This window comes from Mastigoproctus giganteus, chromosome 7 (genome assembly GCF_048544385.1).
Source record: "Mastigoproctus giganteus isolate SK-2022 chromosome 7, ASM4854438v1, whole genome shotgun sequence".
NCBI classification, from domain to species: domain Eukaryota; kingdom Metazoa; phylum Arthropoda; class Arachnida; order Uropygi; family Thelyphonidae; genus Mastigoproctus; species Mastigoproctus giganteus.
Window position 1 is genome coordinate 207,255,109 of NC_143581.1, and position 15,575 is coordinate 207,270,683.

The following is a 15,575-nucleotide window of genomic DNA, read 5'->3' on the forward strand; positions in this document are numbered from 1 at the left end:
GAAGGGACAGGTTCGTATATACTTGCATGTATAGTTAATAAATTTGATGAGCTTGAAATGCTAGTCAAGACATCAAAGCGAGATATTGTTGGGATATCAGAGACATGGTGTCACACAGACAAAGCAGTGCAGAATTGGAATTTGGGGAATACAATTTGTAGAGGAAATATAGACAGGACAGGAAGTGAGGAGGGATTATGCTATTAGTTAAGAAACACACAAAATCTAAGGAAGTGCATCCAATTGATGCAGGTAGACAATACAGTGTTGAGTCTCTTTGGTGTCAAATAAGCACTGGGAAAGGAAAAATGAAAGTAGGTGTGTGTGTTATAGGCCTAATGATTCTGATGAGTATATTGAGCAATTGTGCAGAGAAATAGAGTGAGACAGTAAATCAGAGAGTCTTATAATGGGGGATTTTAATTTCCCAGATATTGACTGGAACTTGTGGGTTGATCACTAGCACACTAGCAAGACATTTGTGGATTTATTGGATGACTGTTTTCTACAGCAACATGTTCGAGAGGCATCCAGACGGAGTAATACTCTTGAACTGATTATCAGTAGTGATTCTTCATGCATTAAGAATCTGAAGATAAAGGAACCACTGTGCAACAGTGATTACAATGTATTGATGTGGGATTTATTTAAAGATGTAACTACCATCAAGGCTAAAGGGAAGGGCTTTTGCTTTCGTAAAGGTGATTAGAGAGGTGTCAAACAGTTTTAAAATTCTTTACAATGGGATCAACTGATGATGTTACTAACAGTGAATTCTAAATGGGAAGCCTTCAGGGACTTAATTTTGAAGGCTACTACGCTTTTCCTTCCAACTAAGAAATACTGTTCAAGGTTCAGGCCTAAATGGATGCAGATGAATTAATGAGGCTAGTGGTAGAGAAGAAGAATGTATGGGATGCATATAAAATATCAAGCGAAAGAGAAGCCTATGGCAGGTATAACCTAGTCTGTAATCAAGTCACAAAGGAGGTTAGGCAGGCCAAGACAGATTATGAGAAATCTTTAGCAAAAGATGCAAAGAAAAACAGCAAGGAGTTCTTTACTTATGTAAAATCTAGAAGGAAAGGGATGAATCAGGTTGGCCCACTTAACATAGATGGGTTGACTATTGATGATCATGCTCAGGTAGCTGATAAACTGAATGAGTATTTTGCATCTACAAAATACTCATTCAGTTTAACGAATAACTCCTCATGTGTTATTCTGAGGGAATAACACATGAGGAGTTATTCGATGAAGGGAGTGCCAGAAGTTTATCAAACGCGAACAGGGAGATAAGTGGTTTTGTAATAACTGAGAGCAAAGTGGAGGAGAAATTGTTGAAGTTAAACATAAGGAAGGCACCTGGGGTGGACGGTATCTATCGTTATATTAAAGGAGGCATTGAAGGAAGGAAGCAAACCCTTAGCCATAATTATGAGAGCTTTCTTGCACTCAGGGGAGGATCCCATGGACTGGAGGTGTGCAAATGTATCACCAATTCACAAAGGAGGTTCAAAAGGTGACACAAGTAACTACAGAACTTGTGTTCCGGGGAAAATAATGGAATCACTGGTTAAAGGAGCATTGCATTACTATGATGTGGTCACAAAGGAACTGAATGCCAAAAATAATTTTGATATCATATAGTTGGATTTCAGGAAAGCTTTTGAAACTGTTGCACATGGAAGACTGCTGTACAAATTGGAGAGGTATGGAATCAATGGTAAGCTGCTACAATGGATAAAGGGATGGTTGAGTGGGAGACAACAGAGAGTGGTAATCAATGGACACTGCTCTTCGTGGACAAATGTTATTAGTGAATTCCCTACCGTTGAGTGTTGGGTCATTGTTGTTTTGCATATTGATCAATGATATTGATGAAAGTATATCAGGTTTAATGTCCAATTTGAGATGATACAGGGTTGTTAATGTCTGTATTCTACTCCAACTGATCTAGATAAATTGAGAAAATGGGCTGAGAAGTGGCAAAGGATATTAACATTGACAAATGTAAAGTACTGCATATGAGTAAGTGTAGAGTGTAGTGTGTGTTTAGTGTCAAACGGGACCAGGAGTTTCCCCCATCTCCGCGTAGTATACATTGTGGGTGTGGAACAGAACATTGTCAATGTCAGAGGTTTAAAAGTGTATGGGTTTTGTATATGTGTAGTGTCGTGTACCGTTGTTCCTCTGGTCATTTGGCCGCTGGGCCCCTAATGGGTTCCAACGTTGTCCACACTCCGCCCCGTGCAGGCAGACCAGGTACACTAGTATTATAGTTATTTACTCTGGCAGGTCCTGCCACCTAATTTCCTGAGATTTCAGTGGCTGGGACCTAAAATTGTGGGTGTGGAGCAGAACATTGTCAATACCAGAGGTTTAAAAGTGTATGGGTTTTGTATATGTGTAGTGTCGTGTACCGTTGTTCCTCTGGTCATTAGCATTAGCATTAGCATTAGTAGAGGCATTTGATGCAAGAAAGCAAGCTTATGCAGCATCAGCCAAAAAAAAAAAAAAAAAAAAAAAAAAAGTAACATAAATAAATAAAAATAACCACTTCCACTTCACCCCTCTGTTCGTTCGAAATACCTGTCCAGCTGAGCCTTAAACTTATTTAGGCTATCAACTTCCACGACAAGGGATGGAAGTCTGTTCCACCCACCAACCACCCGCTGGCTAAAGGCAAATTTCCGCACATCTATCCTACATCTGTCTTTCCTCAATTTGAATTTATGCCCTCTCAGGTGATTTTTCTGAGCTAGAGGAAGAATCCCATCAGCATTGAGCATGCTCAAACCATTCAAGGCTTTGTACACCTCTATCAGATCACCCCGCTGGTGCCTAGTTTCCAGACACTGTAATTTGCAAAACTTAAGCCTTTCTTCGTAAGAGAACCCCTTTGTCCCATTCACCAATCTAGTTGCCCTTCTCTGTACTCGTTCCAGCAGCTCTACATCCTTCCTGAAATGAGGCCTCCAGGCCTGTATACAGTACTCTAGGTGTGGCCTGACCATTGCCTTATACAAGGGAATAATCACCTCCTTATCCCTGCTAGAAAAATTTCTATATATCATTGACAATACACCATGAGCTACTCTTGCAGCTCGTCTGCACTGCTCAGAGAACTTCATATCTGCCTGCACCACCACCCCCAGGTCCCTTTCATTCTCTACCACTGTCAGTGTAGTACCACAGAGTTGATACGTTGCTCTGGGGTTGCTGTTTCCCATATGTAGTACTTTACATTTGTCAATGTTAAACTTCATTTGCCACCTCGAAGCCCATCTGCTCAACCTTTCCAAATCCTGTTGCAGCAGCATAGTGTCAGTAGTGTCCTTGACAACCCTGCCAACCTTTGTATCGTCTGCAAACTTGGACATTAAGCCTGATATACCATCATCAATATCATTTATAAATACAGAAAACAATAAAGGCCCCAATACTGAACCCTGAGGGACTCCACTAATAACATTAGTCCACGATGAGCAGTGTCCATTGATTACCACTCTCTGTCTTCTCCCCCTCAACCACCCCTTTATCCATAGCAGCAACTTGCCTCCAATGCCACACTGCTCCAATTTGTGCAGCAGTCTTCCATGTGCAACAGTATCAAAAGCCTTTCTAAGATCCAAGTATATAATATCAAAGTTATTCCCTGCATCCAGTTCTTTTGTGACTGCATCATAGTATCCAATCAAATTGGTCAGGCAAGACTTCCCCTTAACAAAACCATGCTGTGTCCTAGCTATAACTGAAGTCTTGTCTAGATGATCCTGCAGTGCTTCTTTCACCAGTGCCTCCATTAATTTTCCGGGAACAGAAGTTAAACTCACAGGTCTATAATTACTTGTGTCAGCCTTTGATCCCCCTTTGTGAATTGGGGTCACATTTGCACATCTCCAGTCAATGGGTACCTCCCCTGAGTCCAAGGAAGCTCTCATAATTATGGCTAAGGGTTTGCTTACCTCCTTTGCTGCCTCCTTTAATATAACTGGATAGATCCCATCCACCCCAGGTGCCTTTCTTGTGTTTATCTTCAACAATTTCTCCTCCACTTTGCTCTCAGTTATTACAAGATTCTCTAGCTTACTGCTAGAGTTGAATACACCTCTGGCATTCCCCTCGCTGAATAACTCCTCATGTGTGAATGTCGATGCAAAATATTCATTTAGTTTGTTAGCTACCCGAGCAGGGTCATCAACGGTCATTTAGCCGCTGGGCCCCTAATGGGTTCCAACGTTGTCCACACTCTGCCCCGTGCAGGCAGACCAGATACACGAGTATTATAGTTATTTACTCTGGCAGGTCATGCCACCTAATTTCCTGAGATTTCAGTGGCTGGGACCTAAAAAAGAAGAAAAAAACAAACAAAAAAAAAAAACGCTACAGATAGGGATCAGCAAAAAAGGGTTACTGATTATGCAACTGATGTTATTATTAAGCTTTTGGGTGTAGGGCTCAGGCGATTTAGAAATGGTTCAGACGCTGGTTATAAGTTAGAAAAGGGGGAGGGAGACTGAAGGATTGGGGGAGAAGACAGAAATAAGGGGTCCATAGAAAATATGATCCCCAAATCAGTGGAGCAGGCCCATGCCCCACCAGAGGGAAAAGAGGGATGGCGAGGGGGTAGGCGACCAGGGGTAACCGCCCCCCCTGCCTGGGTGGTGGAGAAAAAGAACCACGCAAGGGAGCGTGGCAAAGAAAGCTTAATGCAGCAGCTGAGCTGTGCTTTGGAGTGTCATAGCTGGGACGAAGGTCCTGTCCCGTCTTGTCTTCTTTTTCCGAGTCTGGCAAGGCTGTCACACTTGGGACTGTACGTAATGTGTTCCGCCCGATGTATACTTGTCACTACGAGTTCGGAGCTTTCGGGTCTGGTCGTCAAGTGATTGGTTATCACTAGACTGTGTCACTAGTACGGATCTCACCGCGGATTTGTCCCCTTTGTTAAGTCAAAATTAGAGATGTATGTTCACTGCAGTCTGACTTGGGGCGGTTTTAGGGCTTCCGTCCATTTGGTCACTGGGTCAGCAGAGCTGCATAATATCACAATTTGTAAAGAGTCTAAATCAGGTAGGTCCAAAACAGTGTTGTCATTCATAGAACAGAGATACCATCCCAATAACGATGGTAGTCATTGACAGTCCAGCATGAAATTGATTCAGCTAAGCTGCATAATATCAGCGTTTGTAAAGAGTCTAAATCAGGTAGGTCCAAAACAGTGTTGTTGTTTCATGGAACAAAGGTCCCATCCCATTAACGATGGTAGTCGTTGACAGTCCAACTTGAATTTGGGCAAGACGAGTTAATCAGGTGTACGTTCGTTCCAGCGGTAGGATCTTCTTCTTGTGAAGAGCTCCTGGCAGTATTGCGAAAAGGCCTTGTACTCTCTGTCACTGCCCAACAAGTAATGATCCTGGAGTTTTGGATTGAAGTTAATTCTGGTAATCAGAATGCAGCAAAGGTCCTCATACAAAGTGCAGTCATACATTAGGTGAGACCAACTCTCCAGAATGGCAGAGGGGATCATCAATAATTCCAAGACTTGAGAGTTTGGCTCTGATGGATCCGTGACCTGTTAGCATGAAAGTTGTGTACAGGCCGGGAGAGAACCATGAAGGAGACTTGGGATATACCTTGTTGATATGTGGAATACATTTCCTAGTGATATCTCCTTTAGCGAGTTATCCCATCTATCTTGCCATATCTGCTGTAAATGGAGGCTAAGGCGCTTCTTTTCCGCAATCAAGTTATTAGTGGGATCAATGGTGTGGTTCATGAACGTCACCGATGTGCCTTTTGATAGTTGGTAGAGGAGCCCGCAATGTATCACCTCCAGGACCAAAGGATAGGCGCCTGCCAGCACCTGAAAGGCATGGATACTGAGCGTATGGCAGGCCCTGGTAATGGTGAGGAGGTTAAATCTTTGAATAGTTTCGAGCTTCTTACTGTTTACTGCTAATTTTGCTCTCGGATACCATATCACTGTAGCGTATGTAATCGCCGGTAGAAATAAAATACTGCTTTGTAGAACAGCGAGAGAGTGCGGCGGTTGAGGCCCCAATCCCGACGCGTAACTCTGGCGACCAAGGCAGTATAGTTCCTTAACTTTGTCTGCAGGTGTTTCAAATGTGGGAGGAATGTAAGTCCTGAGATCACTATTATTCCTAGATATTTCAGTTCAGTAGTGAAACATATTGTGATCTCGTTTATCTTGATTTGTGGACATCTTCTGAGGGACCCTTTCAGTAAGATGGAATTAGTCTTCATTAAAGAGATTTGAAGATTATGATCCCTTGCCCAATTTTGTAATATCAAGAGAGCCTGATTTGCAGAATTTTCTAGCTGCGCTCTGCAGTCTGCAGACACGACCAGGATCAGATCATCTGCATAGGCCTGGGAGATAACTTCATTTGGGTTAGTGTTGAGGAAGTCATCAAGTACAACATTCCAAAGGAGCGGCCCCAGCACCGAGCCCCGGGGAAAACCCACTGTAAACCTGGCGTTTGACTCTGCAGTATGGTGCATTGACAATTATTTCTCTGGCTGCGAGGTAGCTTCTTATGGTGTTATAAAGGTTTCCTGGTAGACAGGAACGTCTTAGTCGGTTGAGGACTTTCGGCCACCAGAGTGAGTCGAACGCCCCAGCAAAGTCGAAAGCCCCGGCAATAAGCAGAAAATATTTTCTATTGGTGTTTGTGGCAGTTGAAAAGATATTCTGGAGTGCGTCAACTGTAGAGCATCCTCGTTTGAAACCATATTGGTTTGTAGAGGATAAATTTGCTGCATTATAATGTATTGTGATTCTATTGTGTAGTAGGTATTTAAAAAGCTTGCTTAGCACAGATAACAAGGCAATCGGTCTATAAGAAGAAGGGATTTCTGGAGGCTTGGTTGGGTTTTTCAGAATCAGGTGTATGTTAGCTATCTTCCAATCGGATGGGAAGACTCCTGTCTGAAGGCAGTGATTGAACAGGTCGAGGATGAGGTATGGGAAATGCTCCAAAGTCTTCCTTATAATCTCTGGTTCAAGTAAGTTCGGTCCTGGACATTTATTGTTGTGAAGTCTATCAGTTGCGGTATGCAGCTCCTCAATAATGAAGGGCGGCTCAGAGTTGTTGTTGACTTGTACTAGGATTCATTGCTGGTTGGATAGTAGTATCCAATATCTTATTGATGGATCTGTCCCATGAAATTGTTATGTTACCTTGAGGGGGTTTTTGTTGCTGTCATTACCTCCACTCTTGGGAGTTTGTTGGTTGTGATTTTATAGACTGTACCCCAGGGATTGGTGTTACCGGTTGTGGAAACTAGTTGTTCCCATGATGTTTGCTTGCCTTTCCTGATAGTAGCCGTGTATATATTTCTAGTCTCTCTGTATTGCTGGCGGAGAGCCTCTACCTCTGCAGCTGGCCAGGATCGTTGCGCTCGTTGGAAGGCTAGTCTTCTGAAGTTTACCTCCCGCCGGAGTTCTGGTCACCCTCACCACTGGACAGCACTAGGAATGGGGTTCTTCCTAGGAATGGCGCAGTTGCTAGCTTCTATAATTATATTGTGACTTTTCTCTGGTAGCCATCATGATCAGTGGAATGGTAATTATTAACTTTCAGCTGCTGGGCAAAGGAGCGCAGCTTCTCCGCTAAAACGTCCCATTTTGCTCTGAAGATGGCATACCTTTGAGGGGTGAATCTTCGAGTTGGGATTCTATCCAAGGATTTTGTTATCTGGTATGTTATGGCCCTGTGGTCTGAGGTGGTCCGGGAATCCTGGACGGCCCAACCCACGATGAAGTTTGATATATTTCTCGTAGCCAAGGTGACATCAATTGTGAATTCCCACAAGGTATTACGAAAGGTAGGAAGGTTGTTCGGCCTGTTTAGAACAGTAAGCTGGGAATTGTCAGAAGATCTTCAAGTCTTTCTGCATATGGGTAGCAATAACCGAAGACAAACGTACCAACTGGGTGGTACTACACTCAGGGAAGTGGAAAGTGAAAAAAGGCATGGGGGTAATTGTGCAGCCAAATATGAAGTTCGCTGAGCAGTGCAGACGGGCAGCCAAAGCAGGTCATGGGGCCTTGTCAATGATATATAGGAATTTTTCTAGCAGGGACAGGGAGGTGATAATCCCGTTATACAAGGCAATGGTCAGTCCAAACCTAGAGTACTGTGTACAGGTGTGGAGGCCTCATTTTAGGAAGGATGTAGAGTTACTAGAACGAGTACAAAGAAGGGCAACAAGATTGGTGAGGGGAACAAAGGGATGCTCTTACCAAGAAAGGCTTAACTTCTGAAAATTACAGCGCCTGGAAAGTACGCACCTGCGAGGTGATCTGATTGAGGTGTATAACGACTTGAATGGGTTGAGCAAGCTGAATGCTGAAGGGATTCTTCGTCTTACTCAGACTAAGAACCAGAGGGGACACAGTTTCAAATTGAAGAAAGATAGTTGTAGAATAGATGTGCGGAAATTTGCCTTTAGTCAGCGGGTAGTTGATTGGTGTAACAGGCTTCCATCTTTTATTGTGGAAGCTAAAATAAATTTAAGGCAGTCACTGGACAGCCATTTGGAACGGATGAAATGGGGTGTTTTTTTTTTGGCTGATGCTGCACAAGCTTGCTCTCTTGCATCGTATACCTCTACTAATGGTAATGCTAATATGGTGGTCGAGGTGTTCTCATCTGGGCGAGCCGTTATCTTGGATGGACGTACACGACTCCAGATACTGGAAGGCGGTACAGTAAACGGTGCGCACTACTCTACTCAGGTAATCCTTCCCCATGTTGCGTCTGTTCCGAGGTGCCATTGGCCCCGAGTTCGTGTTTATTATTATTATTATTATTATTATTGTTGCTCTTATATTATTTCTCCCTGATTGGAGGATTCCACTTCTTGACGGGAACCGCTACCAAGTACACAGGGTGGTTGTAATGTCTGGTGTTACTGTTGGTCAAGGAAATTAGCATTAGTACATATGATGCAAGAAAGAGAGCTTATGCAGTATCAGCCAAGAAAAAATCTCCCATTTCACCCCTCCATTCATTCTGAATACCTGTCCAGCTGAGCCCTAAATTTATTTAGGCTGTCAACTTCCACAACAAGGGATGGAAGTCTGTTCCACCAACCAACTACCCCCTGGCTAAAGGCAAATTTCCGCACATCTATCTTTCCTCAATTTGAATTTATGCCCTCTCAGGTGATTATTCTGAGCAAGAGGAAGAATCCCATCAGCATTGAGCATGCTTAAACCATTCAAGGCTTTATACACCTCTATCTATCATATCACCTCACCAGTGCCTAGTCTCCAGACAGTGTAACTTGCAAAATTTAAGCCTTTCTTCGTAAGAGCAACCCTTTGTTCCATCCACTAATCTTGTTGCCCTTTTCTGTACTAGATCCAGCAGCTCTACATCCTTCTTGAAATGAGACCTCCAGACCTGTATAGAGAACTCAATGTGTGGCCTGACAATTGCCTTATACCAGGGAATAATCACCTTCGTATCCCTGCTAGAAAGATTCCTGTATATCATTGACAAGACACCATGAGCTACTCTTGCAGCCCGTCTGCACTGCTCAGAAAACTTCATATCTGCCTGCACAATTACCCCCAGGTTCTTTATGTTCTCTACCACTACCAGTGTAGTGCTACATAATTGATGTTACTCTGGGGTTACTGTTTCCCATAGGTAGTACTTTACATTTGTCAATGTTAAACTTCATTTGCCACCTTTCAGTCCATCTGCTCAACCTTTCCAGATCCTGTTGCAGCAGCAGCAGCATACTGTCAAGTGTCCTTAATAACGCTGCCAACCTTTGTATCGTCTGCAAACTTGGACATTAAGCTTGATATACCATCAATATCATTTATAAATACATAAAACCTCCTCGCGTCATCGACGGTATTTGAACCCGATTCTTTAACGATGGGGGGAACAGTGACGATGCCACCGTGCTACCCACGCAGACTGTCAGAGCATATCCGAAACGGCATGGCTGGTGGCATGCTCATGGTCAGCTGTGTTCAGTACCTACTGAAAGTGTCCAAGGAGGGAGAACCCACGAATCGCTGGCGAAGTGTTGGACAACCACAGCACATTGATGCTGAAGGTGAGCGAAGGCATTCCCGGTACGCAGCAACAGAAGGGCAACTTGCCAGTAATTGGAATGCCGGTGACGGAAGTAATGTTTCAGAACACACGGTACATCAAACCCTGCTGCAAATGGGGTTAGCATGGGCACTTGGAGCGGCGACAGGCCGCTCCAAGTGCTCATGCTAACCACGGTTCACCAGCGACAGCATCTGCATCGAGAATGCATCAAAACTGGACCTTGAGTGATTGGAAGATGGCTGTCTGGTCCGATTGTTTCCTGTTGCACCTGGGTACATGTGCATCATTTACCTGGGGAAGTGATGGCACCTGGATGCACCGTGGGATGTAAACAAGCCGGTGTCGTGCCTTGGGCAATGTTCTGCTGGGATACCCTGGGTTTAGTTATTCATGTGTTGGGTACTCTGATGGGTACCTAAACATCATTGCTGACCAGGTACACCCTTTCATTGCAACGGTCTTACCTGTGGCAGTGCCATCTTTCAGCAGGATTATGCGCCATACCACACCGCCAGATTGTTTGAGAATGGTTCGAACTTGAGGAAGACTTCTAGGTATTGTCCTGGTCTCCAAATTCCCCAGACGTCAATCCCATTGAGCATCTGTTTGTGTTGGAACAGCAACTCCAATCTCTGGCATCTCAATCACGGACCTTACAAGAGTTAAAGGATCTGCTGGTTACTTGTTGGTACCAGATACAACACACATTTAGACATCTTGTAGTGTCCATGCTCACCAGGTACGAGCTGTTTTGGCTGCACGCGGAGGACCAACATATTAGGTAGGTGATCACGTTTTGGCTCATCGGTGTAAACCAGGCATAATGTCTAAGTTTGCAGATTGTACAAAGGTTTGCAGGATGGTTAACGACAGTCATCATTAGTACTGCACATGGATAGCAGTAATCCCAGAGTAACTTACAAACTGTGTGGAAACGGAGACTGAAAAAGTCTCCACCACCGTGTCGCTCATCCCACCTTGAAATAGATTCTAATCCAGAATATGCAACCCCAGGGGCTCACATCTGGTGAGCATGGGCTTGGCACACCCAGTGTCCTGAGCTGGATATCATCATTCTTCTCTTTCTTGGTGATTCCCTCCAGTCTCTCTCTCTCAGGGTAACTCAGATTTTTTTTCTTTTGGCTGGTTCAGCAAAAGCCTCAGACTTCCTTGCACCATATGGCTAATAATAATAATGTCACTATTAAACATCTGACCAGACGGTTACTTTTTACTGGACTTCTGGGCAAGGTAATGAATGTGCAGATCATGCTGTTAAACATCCGAACGCTGGATCTTCCTGTCATCCAAAAGTGCTCTCTTCACTGATTACAAATCCATTATAAAAACAGCACACAGAAGTCACTGTTCTCAACTGCAGCAAACTCAAAATCAATAAATTCCTGCAGATAAAAAAAGAATTGCAGCTGTGGGAATCTAGAAATAAACAGCCTAATCATTTCTTGGACTCAATATCAACTCTCCATATCAATGCAAAATACTAACTGCACCTAAAATGCCTTGGGATGGTTAGTTACTCATCTTTTTGTCAAACCCCCACAAAATCTGATTATTTTGAGCTGAGCAACCACAGGTAAACTTGTGCTTCCCCAAGCACAGAATGGCAATTTTCACAAAATAGCTGCAGCCTAGTGCTAACGCCATTGTACATAGAACTTGGATTGGAGTGTCAAATATTGAAACACTCTTTCAGTATGATGAATAGGTTTGGGCATGGAGGATATTTACTACTTCAATGTGTTGTTTGAACTGTGAAGAGGAGTCATGATCCAGAATAGTTTTCACACTATTAAAAAAATAGTACAATCTTCAAGTTTGTGCTAAAAGCTCTTTACAAACAATCAACAGGACTTGAATATCTTAGTTGTCACCTGGGCTTTCACCCATATACTAGCTCTCAACTGTAACCACAATTAGTAGGTTAGTATATTAATCTATGCAGAAACACATCAACTCAAAAAACGAAACAGGAACGACCATTTGGCCTCGCGGCAGGGACAGCATCTCCATCCCCTAGTGATCTGTACCCTGCATACATTCTTAATAAATTCGACAAACAAGCTGAAATATTCTGTTACAAGAACTCCACCAGTGGAATGGGAGCAAGGCTATATCTCACATCTCACTCAGAGGTCCAGATATTTTGGACAGTCAAGCACAATGTGAAGGCCAGTTCCTGGGTCACCACAATGGCAAAAGCCCCAGCCAGAACAGTCTTGACCTCAGGTCATGTCTGGTCAGAACACAGCAAGCTGCTAGGGTAAACCAGAGCAACGGCTGTTGCCGACTAACAGTCTGAATGGAGGGAATAAAGGCACACAGATGCCACCTTTTTTCAGAATTGGCCATTTTGTCATGTCCTCCAATTCATCACCGATTCTCTGCTCTGATGTAAAAGCAATACAAAGTCCACCTGCCCAACTGGAGACTGAAAGCCTGTCAGGGAATGCCCCTCTTCAAGGCAACCTCAAATAGGCCTTAGCAATCAGCAGACCTTTCTCACCAATACACAGCACTTCAGTAGCCAATGTTCTACATGCTTTCATGATGAAGAGAAGAGCAATCTGTTGAGCTAAGAGGATCCAATGAACATGAGATTGTTCAACTCGCCACCCCAAGCTCCAGTTGTACATGCCAGGATCAGGAAAGATATCATAAAGGAGGGAGGATCCCCTTTATGCCCCAATCTAAGCAGCTAACACGTTGGAGCTTGCATACATTCACTTCACCCTCTCCTACAAATAACTGGCATGCACCAAAAAATTCAGCCACTCTTCAAAGCATACCCCAAGATACATAACCTAGCTTACAATTCGCCATTATGTATTTAAACATATTAGATAAAAAGTGCTTAGATTAATGGAATAAGTCCCAAACAATTATAATTTGTTTCCATAAATTTCCCATATTCTTTGGCAATTTTCCTTCTTGCAGCTACTGTTAGTCACGAAGAAATATTGTTTGAAAATTTTTTCTCCAAATAACATATCTACAATTCATTTCATTTTTTATTGGGAATATCTAAAACTTATACAGTTTTGGAAAGAAAAAAGTTTAATAAAAAATAAAATATGACTAGACAAAATAATGTTAAAAATGGCTTCTCTCAATACAGATCAATTATATTGGTAAATAAATTATATAATTGACATATAACATAATGTTTCTTGCCAAAAGACTTAAAAGTAAATTTCAGGTTAAACATACAGAGTATCAAAATTACAGTGCCAACATGATTTTTATCACTTTTTTCTAATTAATTAAAATATACTTCTGAAATGTTTTACAATATAAATATTCATTACATAACATTCTTCACAACAAAGTCTGAAACAACTCCATCAGGCAAGAGATTAAAATAATTTTAACAACCATATTCCACTGATGCTAGCAATTTTGAACCGTGCTTTTCCACCTAAAATAATTATTTGTAGGGGGTCAACATGGTGCTGGTGGTGTATCACAGATATATTTATATGTACACAGCAGTGATGAAGCAATTTATTGTGGGCACATTAAAAATATATATAAAGTGAACAGATGGTCCATAGTCCAACTAGTGTTTGGCTGCTTGTTATAAGATATGTGCCAATTTAGGATTCAAGACAGAGTATTACTTTCGCTTGATGTTCTTACAAACCCAATCTAATCCATCCTATAAAAAATAATAAAATTAACGTCTCAAAATAACAGTAATCAATGTATAATTCAGTGAATAACTAAATTATCCTTAACTTTTAAACTTAAATTATAACATAATTCAATTAACCAGAAGCTTTTTACATATAGAGTAAGTCCCCGACATATGTAAGAGATATGTTCCAGGGCTTCTTACATAAGTTGAGCTTTACATAACTCGGGAGTAACTAATAAAATATTGCTACTATATCCCCGATATGCCAAAATTACAAAAAACACCTATCATCAGAAGAATGAAGAAAAATAGTTATATATTTTTAATTAATTCAATTAAAAACTATCTGGAAAAAGTTGTGAAGTAGCAAAGTGGCACATAAGAAAAGAAAGCATAAAAGGAAGAAAAAATGCATGTCATTGTACTGTAAAAACTAATATGTATTTTGTAGCCTTGGTTATTATAGTTGACTTCATTGGTGCTGATCCCTTCACTGCTTCTTATATTGTCTTTGGCCTTTATTATTGTGTTCACTGTTGATCCTGACAAATCAGGGCCATTTGACCATTTTCATACATCCTTATTATTTTAATTTTCTGATCCACATCAATCTTTTTCCTTTTCTTGGTGGATTTACTAGTACTGCTGTCACTTATTCTCTTAGTCAGCACCATGATAATGATCAAAATGAAATTTTAGGCAGAATCACACTATCACTTCATGCGAGCTCACATTTTACTAAAGCACATTTCTGGATGTCAATACCATAAAACAATAAAAACAATTTGCAGTTTCCAGTTTATTGGGCTTTTCTATTAATGCAATCTATTATAAAAGGGCAGTACACTCAATCTTATTGCATTTGCAATATCAATAGCCAGAATTCTGTGAGTGTCCCCTTTCACTGAAATCTTCAGTCGTATAAAATAACAAACTTTCAGAATCTTCTCTTCATTGCGGAAGAGGACAGATTTTGTGGCCCTCACAATCCTCTGGCTCCTTTCAATTTCTCTCTGGAGATTTGTAAAAGACCAGAAGAGGTGTTCCACCTATGGGAGGAACCATTATGGAACTTAACACATTTGTAAAGCAATTAGCCACAATGACAGGAGTGTGTTTGTGCCAAATATGGGAGGAAATGGATTACAGGTGAGATATCTGCAGAGTAACTGACGATGTCATATCAAACACCTCTAATTAAAACTTGAGGATATTTTCCAACACCTGGATGTGGTTTCAGGTTTGTATCATTGTTCCTATTCACACAGTAACATTTAGTTTTCTAAAGTTTTGTTTTATAATTTTCTGGAGAACATCAATGCCACAAATCTCATTAATTGTTTGACTGATTTAGTTTATAAGATTATTTCAAGGTTTTATGTACCTCCTGTTTTTCATAAAAAAAAAATGAGATAGGTCGATTTTAGCTTCCATGGTGGAAAAGGTTATTGGTCCCCGCTCTAGCAAATGCATATAAAAAAAAAAAAAAAACACAGACACATGGTGTATATTACATTCAATGTTTTTGGGATAAAAGGCAAGGAAAAGTTTAAAATGGTGCAATTCAAAGCAGCAGTACATTCAAATAAGAATTTGTTCTTATTCGCCAAATTTTTGAATAACAGCAGTCTTATTATTATTAAAAAAATACTGATTACTTCACTACCAATGCACAGCATTACAGAATGACAGAAATCAAAACTCAACATAGAAGCAGGCACATTTGGAGCACGTTGTACAAAAATGCAAATCTGTGTTACAGCTAATTACTGGCTGTTACCAGTAATTTATCTTCCAAGCTAAGCTCAAAA

General features: G+C 41.5%; 1 protein-coding gene across 2 annotated transcripts in view; it reads right to left on the minus strand.

Annotated features, from left to right (window-relative positions):
- Nucleotides 1-13,428: 13,428 nt before the first annotated feature.
- LOC150083622 (ADP-ribosylation factor-like protein 3) overlaps nucleotides 13,429-15,575 on the minus strand; it is an 85,260-nt gene continuing 83,113 nt past the window's right edge. The window contains exon 6 of one of the 2 annotated variants that reach the window (XM_090377389.1): nucleotides 13,429-13,785. In XM_090377389.1, coding sequence (XP_090233515.1) covers nucleotides 13,744-13,785 — 42 coding nt within the window. In that variant the 3' untranslated portion in view covers nucleotides 13,429-13,743. The remainder of the gene's footprint in view (nucleotides 13,786-15,575) is intronic. The other variant, XM_090377390.1, reaches the window with a different exon arrangement.